This window comes from Hippoglossus stenolepis, chromosome 8 (assembly GCF_022539355.2).
Source record: "Hippoglossus stenolepis isolate QCI-W04-F060 chromosome 8, HSTE1.2, whole genome shotgun sequence".
Lineage (NCBI taxonomy): Eukaryota > Metazoa > Chordata > Actinopteri > Pleuronectiformes > Pleuronectidae > Hippoglossus > Hippoglossus stenolepis.
The window spans coordinates 25,813,410-25,826,039 of NC_061490.1; the positions used below are offsets into that span (position 1 = coordinate 25,813,410).

Here is a 12,630-nt window from a genome sequence, read left to right on the forward strand (position 1 = left end):
GTCACAGGTGCTGCGAAGGGACGGGGGGGGGTTTGATCCTCGCTGCTGCGTCCCCCCCTCTGTGCTGAGGACTGTTTACGATACAAGACACCACCACCAGGGGGCGCTGGTTTCAGCCTTGGTAGAGAACGAACTTGACTCCCAAGAGAAAACCAAGAGAACCCTGTTTGTCCTCCGCTCCCCGAGGAAGTCACGTGACCTCAGACCCTCAGGAAACGGCGTGGACTCCCGTCAGAGCCAACATGGCGCCGGGTTTCTCTCTGATGGACTCAAAGCAGAGAAACTGATGCATCGTATCAAACTGTCCCCGTGAGCATCATTTCATATTGTAAGCTAACCAGATTTATATGAAAGACAGACAGCTTTTATATTATTATTGTTCTAATTATTATTATATTATTATTTGTTGTTGATGTTGTTAATTTATATTCCAGTCGAATGACGTAGCAAGAGCCAGAATCATGAATCTAATGGAGTTCGAGATGATTTAAAGGGAAACAGAAGCTATTTATGTTTGTGTAGTGAACTGTTGTGTTACTGTTTGAGGAGCAATGTGAGTCTCTCTCCAGCGCAGGGATCAAGTACTGTATCGTGTTCTGCTCCGTGTGCAGGTCGTGGGGGTTCGGATCAAACTGAAGGTTTTCATCCACGCATACGTTTCACTTGACAACAATTATTTAAGACCAGCAATATAATCTTTTATCAAAGTTCATGTTCGACTTGTGTCTTTACTCTTTAGAGTCCAGAAGCCTTTCACAGGAAGAACGTCTGAGCTGAGGGTTGCGTGTTCCAATCCCCAAAACAACCAATGGTGATTTGACCAGGCAGGAAAAAAAAGAGTAAATGTAATTCTCATCAGTAAAGTTACGTTTATTTTTCTCTTTTCTTTGGTGCTGTAGTACGAAACCTAGTTTTACCCTTTCAAAATAAAGCTGCGCTCATCCCCTGAAATGAACTCCGGACATTTCCCCACACGAGTCCGAGCCGGACGATCTCCTGCTGCTTCTTCACATGAGAAACACAAACTCCTGAAAATGTCCCGAAACTATTTTCTGACATTTCAAGTCTGAAAACAGCTTTTGATTAAACTGCAGCCGGAGTTTCAAGGAAAATCAGCTTCACTTTTAAACGCAAAAAAATAAACCTGCAGGAAATTGAAGTTGAATTAAAAAATGGTCCAATTAAAATGTTTTAGTCGTCAAAACAAAAGTAAAGTTTGACTCATGTGACAAAAGATCAATTTAGTTTCGTTCTGATGTTTTACTTTTCATATTCCCACAGTGAGAGCTCTTTATTTTTATATTATATTAATTCATGTTCTCATGTTCGAGAAACGAGAAAAAGCTCAAACTGAATGAAAAGCTGTTCTTTTGGTCTCAGATCAAATCACACGTCAAGTACAGTTAAAACCAACGACAATAAATAATGCATATCTCCATTTTAATTTATTGATTCTTATCAAGTTCTAAATATGTGGTTGTATTTGTGTTTTCTTTTAATTTATTGTCATTTATCAAAGTTTATGGCTAAACTGTAAAATATCAAGCCTGAATTATATTTCTTTGTGTTAAGGTGATAAGAATATCTGAGGAATCAATGCCAAATTAAAATATATGTAAATACCAGCGGATACAATCTGTATTGTTTTACTATATAAGTATTTTACTACCTGTAAACTATTTCCATATAGTTTAGGCTGTACCTCCGTCAAACAGTCAAAACAGAACAATTTAAAATGATTTTTAAATACATTTGCATTTTAATACACTTCAAATTTGTACAAACTTATTTCCTATAAACGTTTCACTAAAACAAAAACATGACAACTAAAGCACCAGATACACCAGAGTCCGTGAGACAGCTGATCTGTGACGGGGGGTGTCAGGAGGACAAATCTAAACATCGACCTCTGACAGTTTCTCACGTAAGAGAAGAAATACATCAACGGAACCAGGGATCAGAGAAGCTGGAGATCTGACTCTCAACTGTTAGTTCTGAGCGGTTTGTCCTCCACCGTCTTCAGGCGTCCGTCTGATACTGGGACTTACAATCATCTGTGTCCTGAGTCACCGGCTCGAACCTTTTGAGAAACACGGCAAAGCTCTAAAAACACGGTGGAATCCTGACGACAGATCATTCTTTAAATGTTCGTTCACCGCAGCAGCTGAAGAGTTTCATTTCAAAATCACACGTCAGCATTAAAAGTTCATATATTAACAAGAGGGTAAAAACTCCAGTGGCCGATCAGAGGATGAAGAAATTAAACGACTTTTATCTGAGAGTTAAATTTGGCGTCACTTCTTTCCACCGACAATTCTGCAGTTTCACTTTATCATTTAAAACTCAGATGAATCTTTAACTGGCCGATGCAATAAAACAATAAATCACGAGAGTCTGAGGTTTCAACAGACTCACGATGGCGTCATGTGTTTGTGTGAATGAGTTTAAACATTAAACACTATGCAACTTTTAACTTTGAAGAATTTGTCTTTTTACCAGTTCCAGTTCTGAAACATGCTCATGATTCAGTGTTCACGTGGTTTCTGTGCTGAAACTCTTCAGCCGTGTTTCTGAGCGACACTAAACGATATTCAGCTGCAGACAAAAGGAAACAATCACTGACTTCACTTCGTCAAAGCACAACAACACAAACTCTGATAGAACAAATACACAACAACACAAATTCTGTTACACTGCTCGACCGGTCCGGCTCCGTGCACGTGATGACGTGTGCACGGGCTCAACTCTTTGGCTTTTTCAGGACGTGACACATTCACTCTGGATAGAAGGATTCTGGATTCACGCTGTGAGGCAGCGAATGGTTTTATATGAACAACTTGTTTCTCTGTTTGAATAAAATGACGCGAAACAACAACGACAAACGATAAAATGAAGAGTCGTGGTTTTGTGAAAAGTGAAATTAAAGTTCTTTTGTTTTCCCTTTTCCAGATTTAATCCTATTTTCAAATGTTGTATGTTCCATGAACTCTGATTAACCGATGGCTGTGACTGGTGGAATCTTTGCTCTGATGCAGTTACTGGTTCTACTGGGTTCTGTGGGGAGATGAGGAAAAGCACTGGGACACTGATGGTTTTGGTCTTTTCATAGGATTCATTGACAATAAGTAAAAATAACCAGCAGCTGTTTTCCTCTGATGAATGTCATCTGATATTAGGTTGGTTTTGATTTTAAAATTCATTTTTAAAATGAGCAGAAAGTAAAGAAACGCTCATCTCAACATTTACGACATTAGATATTTTTTTTCTCATTCACAGGCAGAACAATGTTTCTGTGTGAATATTCAAATGTTTGTTTTCTTCTCGAAGTGAAATGATTCCCACGACCTTCTGATGAACGATATGAGGAGATGAGAGTCAGGGATGATGTTCCCAGTCAGGCTCCTCCTCGTTTCACCATGAAGACAAAACCCAAAGATACAAGAGATAAAAGTAGCTGCTCTAAGTACAGAAAATATGTATGTGCACTCTAATATATAATCTTCCACATCTCTCAAGTAAAAGTTTCTTTTTCTAACGTTTTAGCTTTACAAGACAAAATATACATCTAATAAAAATACACTCTTAAAGTTCTAGGCTGACCGGCGTCGAAGATTTACTAAAATAAAGTTAAAAAAACAAGATATACGGCTTAGGTCAGCTACCACAGCAAAGGAACAAGTGAACCAGGAGGAGGAGGAGGAGGAGGAGGAGGAGTGTGGACAGAGCGAGAGAGCGACCAGCGTTCAGTCGTCATCGCTGTCGCTGCCCGACTCGCTGAGCTGGAGGTCGTTTCCTGTGAGGACGGAGAAGAAGAAGAGAATGAAACCAGTTAGAAACATTGTTCTGATTGGTCCGACTCGTTCACACCAACAGGAACATGAGGGGAACATCCAGGCGAGGGGCGGAGCCTGTAGAGCGAGGGGCGGAGCCTGTAGAGCAGCAGGAGGCCGGACATGACGTATAAACTCTGCTGTGGAATCTCCTCGTCTTTCCAAGTTGACGTCTTCGTCTTCTACGTGTACGGCTCCTCTTCTTCATCCTGAGATCTTTGTGTTCTTCCAGTTTCACGTCCGTCATCAACACGTCCACTCACTGTAATATTTTCTGGACATGTCACTCCGGCGTGGGCAGACGTCCTGGACAATGTCCGGAGTAGATCTGATTCTGTGGAGCTTTTAATTTAGCGAATTCCATATGAGTTCAGGGTGAATGAGCCAGATTGATATCGAGTCAAAACGATGTTATTGGAAATGAAAGATTTGCAAAAAAAACATTCAATCCATGTGCTCCCACCTCTGTCCCAATGCATGCTGGGATATGTTCCTGCCCCTCAACCCTAAACAGGATCAACAGCAGCATTAACAGTGAGAGTCAGAAGGATGTAAGCAAAGCGACTCACTGAGCGTGTTCATGAGCTGGTTGTTGCCCGGCTGCCGGTCCACTCCCCCGTTGGCCACAGGCGGGCGGCTGGGCGAGGTCTGACTGAGCGGTCGAGGGGCGTCGTGCTCGCCGTCGCTGCTGCTGTCGTCGCCGCTGCCTGAGGCGCTCGCCGAGTCGGAGGAGCTGCTGCCGCTGCTGCTCATCTGCTCGATCACGTCCACCTCGGCTCGCAGCTCTGTCGAGGACAACGTGAGGTCACAGCAAATCCAGAGTTTTGTCTTTTTTATCCGTGAAAAATCGACATATTCATAATATATATATATAAATATACTCTATGTTCCATGTGCTGTGTAATAGTCTGTTCTATCACAGGTTGGGACTGAACCTCACCTCTTTTGATGTCATCGAGCTGAGGCTCAGGGGAGGGATTGTCCTTCGAAGGGGAAGGAGACGTCTTGACCCCGGCCCCGGGCTTCGTGGGCGCCCGGAACTGAGAGCTGGGCTGACTGGAGCGGACCGACTGCTGCTCGATCCGGGCCTGGATCTTACTGCTGCCCTCGGCCCTGAAACACACACACACACACACACACAAACACACAGCAACTATTAGTCCTGTTTCGTTTCTGAAGTTTATCTTAAATCACCATAATATCCTTCCTGGTGATTTAAAAAGGATCAAGAGGAAATAATGGGATGTATAATCTGGTTTAGTGTAGTAACAATCACTGTCCAGAAGGTGGAGCCATTAATAATGTAGCAGTATCTGTCTATAAATGAAATCTTGATGGAATAAAGCATTTTGAAAACTTGCACAAGTTGATCTGAACAGAAACATTCACTGGATCTCATGGGTCTGATCTGCTGTGAGCGCTCACCTGGTTTTCTTGACCTGGATGCTGCTGCTCAGCTTCTCCAGAACAAACTCCCCGGTGTCGTGGTTGATGATGAGCACGCAGTCCTTCTGGTACGGACGCTTGTTCCCTTTGAAAACCGTCATGGGCGGCGTGGAGCCCTGGAACCAGAACAACCACTCTGAACATGTTCATCTGAGTATTTGACTGACTCTACTTCTTCTTTTAACTGAGGAATGAAACCAAATCCTCTCCGACACGTTGAGCTGGATTTCCTTGGTTTAGTTAAATGTTAATAATTCTTTCTCACTAAAATGTTTTTGTTTGACTGAAACCTGGGATCAAATTTTTAAATCAGGGTAAATAAATTCAAAATGAATGTATTTTCTATAAATGTGAACTTGTACCCAATCCTTTAATTAATTAACAAAAACTTCTCATTGTGATTTATATCTGATCCTCCGGTAAGGTTCAACACTCGGCTGCTGTTTACCGGAATGTGCGGTAACGTGATGGTGACTTCATCTCCTTTCCCGACTTGCAGCTCGCCCTCGCAGCTCGTGTCGATCGATGCTGGTTTGAAGTCATCTGTCAAAAGAAGGACACTGATTTAGTCGGGCGCTGATCAACAGACACTTTTATAAAGACGCCTGAGGAGATATTTTACACTTTAATAAACTCTCTGACATGTTGGTGCGGTTGGATAAGTTCCTATCTATATACCTGAGTCTCTCTACGGTGGCTGAGAGAGCTCAACACAAGCAAACTCAGAAAACAACATCATTAATGCAAAAAGTCCCAACACGCGGAGCCCATCAGAATCAAGCCCCACCTGTGGCTGCAGGGGGCGCTGTTGCTCAGTAAAAGTTACACAGTGTTGCTTTAACCCAGTTTGTACATTTATTCATGAGCCTGTGGTTTCTCTCATGGTCGGTGACTCGTGTTGCTGTCAGTACTGAGACATTTCACTTGGTCATAAGAACCAGAGCTCGTGATGGAGGACTGTGATTAAAACATGTCTCCTCACATCTTCTCCCATCAGGAGCTGCTCAGTTCATCTGCTCCTTCATCTCCATCAGACATTATGTGTAAACACTGTAAACACACGTGACTCTCGGAGCTTTATTCACTGCTCATAAAGTTTCTATGTGACTCCTGTTGAGTTCAGAACACCGGAAGTTGCTCCTGGTTAACATCTGGGAGACATGTGTGATGGATTGATTGACAGCGCGATGACAACAAAGGCTTTTGGTAAACAGTGTAATAACAGAGATGGAATAAGTAACAGAGGGAAACTTTCAGAACAGGCGCCTCCGTGTAGACACGCGTTGTCTCGCTCCTGTCAGGGGAGGCGAGGGTTCGAATCCCTGACCGCCTCCCTCCTTGTGTCCACTCACATCGGATGGTGTGAAACGAGGACTTCGGCCTCTTCTCGAAACTTTCCCCGAGCTTCAGCGCGTGCTCCTCTTTGTCCAGCAGCGGGTTCGTGCTCCCGTTCATGTCTCCGTGTCGCTACGGACGTGTCCACGGTCCACATCCACCCGCGGGTCACCGGGGAAACCGCGCTGAGCCCGTCCGAGAGCCGAGACGCACCGTTAGCTCCCGATGCTAACGGTTAGCAAAACATCCCCCCCTACGTCACTCGACCGCGCCTCTTCCGGTTTTGGTCCGGCGGTGAAATGTGAGAAAATCGACTTTTTTTTTACCTGATTAAATATAAAACTGTTTAATAAATAAAGTTAAATGATTTTATTTCTCTTGCGTTTGTAATTTATTCTGTGTTTTTATTCTGTTTTGGGAAATATCCGCGTCCCACGGGGAGGAACTGACTTCAGTGTCCATGCGACCCGGAGGAATTTGACTAACGGACAAGATGGACGCCGCATCAATGCTTTTAGTCGCCAGTGTTTTGAACAAATTATTTAGTTTTTAGCGTCTTTAAGTTCATGTGAAGTCCATCGTGTGTTTAATATCTTATAGATTAAAGAGTATTTAAGCTTTAAGAAACAAAGAGGCGTCAGTAAAGTAGATTTTAAGGCAACATGGCGCTGTCCACACACGAGAGTTTCACCGGTGAGATCACAACAGGTGAGCTGTCCCCGTGTGTCCCGGGACAGACGGGGACAGCTTCCACCCGGGAGGAGGCGGACGGACCCGGCGGGGAACGGACTCTGGTGTCCGGCTTCAAGCAGATGAAGCTGGAGAAAGAAGCTCAGAAGAACTGGGACTTGTTCTACAAAAGAAACACCACGAACTTCTTCAAGGACAGACACTGGACCTGCAGAGAGTTCGAAGAGCTCCGAGCCTGCAGAGAGGTGAGGGAGGACGGACACGCGAGGACAGACTCACGGGGACAGACTGTCCTTAAGCCTGGGTCCGGGACAACGAGACTCCAGGAGGTTCACAGACATTCAGTCAGATCACAGCTACTTTAGGAACTGAACTGAACTGAACTCAAACTTAGGATTCACTCCTGTGTGAACATGAGATCACTGCGTTGCTTTTAATTGGTCATGTGACTGACTCAGAATCAGATATTACTGCTTCCATAGATAAACAGGACACGCCTCTTCTTCTCATTGGGTTTTAGTGCTTCTTTATAGTTTATATGAACATGAAATAATCATATTATTTCAATATCGTCCACATCATAAAGACCACTGACTCCAAACAAATGCAAAGTTCTATTATTACCCTTGATAAAGAAGAATCAAGTTTCAAGTAGATGTTAGTGCTTCTTGTATATTATGACCACAAATAATTTAAAACACATTATTTTAATAACCGTTGATTTAAAAGAATCTTACTAAAAGTGGATGGTCCCGGGTGACTGTTGAATATTCTGCCTAAAACTAACTTCTTACCACATTGATGAAGTGGTTAAGTTTAATTTTACACAATATTAGAGTCAGACAAAAGGGGAACAAAATGAAATTAGCTTATTAAAGGCCCCAAAGATAAATTCTGCAGATGCTAAATCTCATTAAAGAGTTGTCTTGTTCAGAAGAGTGTTGTGGTCAGACATCAGGTGGTTAATGGGCTACACATGAATGAAAATGGTGAACTGACCTTGTGATCTTCTCTTAGTTCTGTCTTTGTTCTGCCTGATTTGCAGTTTGAGTCCCAGAGGCTGGTTCTGCTGGAGGCCGGCTGCGGTGTGGGGAACTGCCTCTTCCCCCTGCTGGAGGAAGACCTGAACATCTTTGTTTACGCCTGTGACTTCTCTCCACGAGCTGTTGAGTTTGTCAAAGTAAGATTTCTATTCATCAGAATCTATGAATATTCTCTTCAGTTTTTTTACTTTTGCAGGTCAACTGAGCTGTTGGTTCTCGGCCCATCGAGACATCTTCAGATTCCATGTCAACAATCAACCCAATCAACCGTCCAACATCTGAAACAGTTGATGCAGCTCTAGTGAAAACATCTCTTGACAGATAGAAACTTTCTCTGTTTCCAGCGAAACCCTCTGTTCTGCCCTGAGCGCTGCTGTGCCTTCCAGTGCGATTTAACCAAAGACGATCTGAAGACAAATGTCCCGGAGGGCAGCGTGGACGTCGTCACTCTCATCTTCGTTCTGTCGGCCGTCCATCCAGATAAGATGAAGCTGGCTTTGCAGAACATCAGCAGGGTGAGAGCAGGTTTGGTTCCTGAAGTGTTTAGAAGAGTATGTTGTAATGTAGTCGCTGTTAGTGTGGTGGTCACGTCCCTCTTTATTTCATACATGTGGATTCTAACCCCGTCACTGACATGTGTCTCTCAGGTGCTGAAGCCTGGAGGCCTTGTCCTGTTTAGAGACTATGGGCTGCACGACCACGCCATGCTGCGCTTTAAAGCAGGCAGCAAACTGGGGGAGAACTTCTACGTACGGCAGGACGGCACCAGGTCGTACTTCTTCTCCAAAGGTCAGTAAAGTGATTCAGTAGTTTTCTTGTTTGTGTCTGTTCAGAAGATGTGTGGATGGATTCCACAGGTTAAAATATGTATTTCTTCAAATGCTTTAAAAAAAAAAAACGAGTGTATCCACTTTTTCAAGCCAAAATATTCCGGATACGACCAATGCATTGCATCAATAATTTCATAAATCTTAAGTGTGAGAAGCCTTTATTCACATTGGTCCTGAAGTAGAAAACACCTCAACCTTCCCTCTGCCTGTTTCCTTCCTCTAAAGTGTCTGTTTGCTCTTCTTCTTGCTTTCAGAGTTTCTGGCTGAGCTCTTTGCGGACGCGGGCTTCCAGTCTGTTGCCAACGACTACGTCCTGAGAGAGACGGTCAACAAGAAGGAGGGGCTTTGTGTTCCCAGGGTGTTCCTGCAGAGCAAGTTCACCAAGCCTGACCAATCAGACAGCTCCTGACGTCACATGGTCGTCACTTGTCTCCTCATGAATCTCCAGAGACGATCACGAGACTGATGTGACCAGTTGAAACTTAACGGTGGAGAAGGTTCTTATGTAGAACTGGTGACCTGATCCTCACCGTGTTGGATCTCTTTAGACCGTGAGGTGGGGGGGGTCTGGACCATAACGCCTCCTCTGACTCGAGCCCTGACTCATTGGAGCGGCTACTTCACCATCAGATGAAGACTTGTACTGGGAATCTTAAAGAGGGAAATACGTGGAACTTGTTTGTGCATTCAGCCTCAGCCCTTATCGCCAAAAGCTGAGTCTTGTGCTTTTTTCAAAGATGACATCTTGGTCTGTTTCTTCTACACGTATGGTTCCTGTTTTTCATCCTGAGATATTTGTATTTTTCCAGTTTTGTACCATTAGAAATGTCATCAACGCTGACTTTTCAGGACATTTTTTCAATCTCCCATGAACAAACTCTTTTCCAGACAGTTTATTTGGAGACTGGCAGGAAAAGTCCAGAAAAACATCCAGAACGACTGAGTCAGACGTTTGCGTTCTGTCTTCGTTCTGTTTGACATCTCGTGAAGGTGGTTAAAGAGGAAAGTGGTGTTTGAGTGTGTTGTCGGGACAAAAGGACCAAAGTTTCAACTCGATGTACCTCAAACTTTTTCACTCAGTCCAAAAACAACTCTTGCAATGACTCACAGGCTCCGACTGTATGCGTGGCTTTAAACTTGATTACGAAACTATGCACGACCTACTGCAGTTTCCTGTCCTGTGGTCGGACATGTGCAGCCTCTCTCTACTCGGGGTCACACCTTGTGCATGAAAGCAAAGAATCTACAGCCTCTTATATTATGAGATGGGATGAATCATGTAAATGCAAATTGGACAGTATCCTGGTTAAAGATCAGAGGTAAAACAACAGAATCGACTCTCAAACAGGGGACTTGCTCTGTGAAGATGAGCTTTGTCCTTTTTACAGATCACCAGAGTTTAGGTTCATTCTGCTGCTTCTCGTGTGGCTCTCTGACCTTTTAGAAACCAAAAGCACAGAAGGAAACGGAACCAGGGCCGAGTGTTTCAAACACGCTTCAGCACTGAGAATAATTTTAGCTGCAGATCATTTCAGCAGCTTTTCACACCTCAGACCAGCCGACAGGAAAACCAGCAGGTTGAAGGTGTGGGCCGTCTCTATAGAAAGTGACTCTACTTCTCACTTTATAACCTCAGTAAACATTAAGGAGTTTATGTCTCTAGTTTCAAGTCTTCTTCAAAACAGCTGATGTTCATTTATTAAGTGTAAGTTAGCTATGTGTGGATACTGAGTGATGCTGACGTCTCGGTTGGTTCACACTCAATGGAATCAGATTGCAGAGAATGTTTTTTGGCATAAGCCCCTTTTATTGATATGACAGAGGTAAAGGGGGAGAGCGAGCGGGGCGGACGGGCCGGGTTTGAACCTCACCGGCAGCAGCTGCAGGACTCGAGCCTCCGTACATGTGAGTCTTTAAGACTCTGAGCTAAAGCCACTGAAACAGGTTCAACAGACGATGAAGCATCCAAATAAACAAAAGGAAAAATCATTTAGCTGAAAACGTTTGTGAAACGTGGTTTATTCAACTCGTGGGAACATTTGAATCCTTAATGAACAGAGTCGTCTGCGCCAGGTGATCGACCTGCAAGAGAGTGAAACAGGAAAACAACACGTGAACAACTCGTTTCCTTCCAGCTTCTCGTGAAAAGAGACATTTCACTTTGCATTAAACTGATAAACATCCTCAAGAAAAGAACTACATCAAGTTTCATGTCCATCCAATAGTTGTTCAGATGTTTACTTGTGGGTTGAAGTGGGCAGGCCGAGCTCGTGGCTTAAAACTATACAAATGGATTTCAGTAAAAGTAACAGAGTCACATTTATTCACTATTGTTTCAGATGCTCTGCTTATGTAGATTATTTTTGTGATGTGGAGACGTGATCTGCTTCAGACACAAACTCAGTTATAATAATGATTTTCCTCCTTGATGACGACTTTACCTTCGACCTTGATCCGGATGAAGTGTCCCATCGCCGCCTCTCCCTTCTCACACGTGGCTTTGCATTGAAATTGACCTGTGTCGTCTGTTGTCAGGTCTAGAATCTCCGTCACCACCTGCCTGAGTCTCATGTTGCCGTCGGAGACTGTCTCGTTCACCGTGGTGATGTACTTGCTGGGGTCAGTCAGCACTCCGTCTCCTTGACTCCACACCACGTGCACCAGGCCACATTGCTCCAGGTCGTAGTTTGCTTTGCAGGATAGTGTGACGGACGAGCCACTGGACACAGTGATGCTTCTCTGCGGGTAAAGAACCTCTAAGGTCACTGGAACACAAAGGAAACAACATTTACATGGGTTTTTTTGGACAGACCTGATTTCCCTCAGCGACTGTTGAGAAACAGACAATTGATTTTTAAAAAGCTAAACCAGTTCAGAGGAAACTTGTCGACATGTGTTAATGGTCGACTGCATAATTACAACTAGTATAGATAATTACTCAGAGAAATTGATCTGCCACTTTGTCCAGATCCACAGCAAAGTTTAATAAGTTCCTTCCTGACTCACGTCCCATCCTTACAACAAGTCACTCAGTTTTTATGAAATCTTCTCGACACACAAACGGACAGAGTCAAAAACACAACCTTCTTGGCGGAGGAGAGAAAAGTCTGTGTCCACAAATCTTTACTCACCTTTGTCCTCAGCCGAGGACAAACACAGAGTCGCCAGCAGCAGCAGCACCGAAGGTCCAGTGAGTCGAGTCATCCTTGTTAACACACTCACTCCGTCACAGGAACGCAGAGGAACACAACTTGTGCCACCGCATGTTTACTGATGAACTGTGAGCAGATGTGTGAAGCAGACGTGTGGGTGGAGGATGTGCTTCTTATTTTCTGTCTGATGTTTCCATCCTCTCTGAGAACTGCAGATTTAGCGCTTTACTTTGAAGTGTCTCAGTTTTGAGTTTTGCTTTTTCACCTTCTAGTTTTCATGATTCCAGAAGTTGTCTTGTTATAA

The 12,630-nt window shown here is 43.8% G+C and overlaps 2 protein-coding genes across 2 annotated transcripts; one reads left to right on the top strand and one right to left on the bottom strand.

Moving 5' to 3' along the window:
• Positions 1-1,736: 1,736 nt before the first annotated feature.
• eaf1 (ELL associated factor 1) lies at positions 1,737-6,881 on the bottom strand. Its single transcript, XM_035163951.2, has 6 exons — positions 6,629-6,881; positions 5,725-5,819; positions 5,256-5,392; positions 4,771-4,943; positions 4,400-4,615; positions 1,737-3,793 (listed from the first exon to the last, which is right to left on the bottom strand). Exons 1-6 carry the CDS (start codon positions 6,729-6,731, stop codon positions 3,744-3,746), a joined length of 774 nt encoding a protein of 257 aa, XP_035019842.1. The 5' UTR covers positions 6,732-6,881; the 3' UTR covers positions 1,737-3,743.
• A 184-nt stretch (positions 6,882-7,065) lies between these two features.
• On the top strand, positions 7,066-11,009 carry mettl6 (methyltransferase 6, methylcytidine). The gene is made up of 5 exons (XM_035164490.2): positions 7,066-7,546; positions 8,347-8,481; positions 8,689-8,859; positions 8,992-9,133; positions 9,429-11,009. The coding sequence occupies exons 1-5, from the start codon at positions 7,274-7,276 to the stop codon at positions 9,581-9,583; spliced, it is 876 nt and encodes a 291-aa protein (XP_035020381.1). The 5' UTR covers positions 7,066-7,273; the 3' UTR covers positions 9,584-11,009.
• Positions 11,010-12,630: the final 1,621 nt, after the last annotated feature.

Coding starts and splice junctions, on each gene's coding strand:
- eaf1 (XM_035163951.2), bottom strand. CDS start 6,731: ATGAACGGGAGCACGAACCCGCTGCTGGACAAAGAGGAGCACGCGCTG. Junction 5,393..5,724: donor TCACGTTACCGCACATTCCG/GTAAACAGCAGC, acceptor TTCTGGTTCCAG/GGCTCCACGCCGCCCATGAC. Junction 3,794..4,399: donor CCAGCTCATGAACACGCTCA/GTGAGTCGCTTT, acceptor CCGTCCTCACAG/GAAACGACCTCCAGCTCAGC.
- mettl6 (XM_035164490.2), top strand. CDS start 7,274: ATGGCGCTGTCCACACACGAGAGTTTCACCGGTGAGATCACAACAGGT. Junction 7,547..8,346: donor AGCTCCGAGCCTGCAGAGAG/GTGAGGGAGGAC, acceptor CCTGATTTGCAG/TTTGAGTCCCAGAGGCTGGT. Junction 8,482..8,688: donor GAGCTGTTGAGTTTGTCAAA/GTAAGATTTCTA, acceptor CTCTGTTTCCAG/CGAAACCCTCTGTTCTGCCC.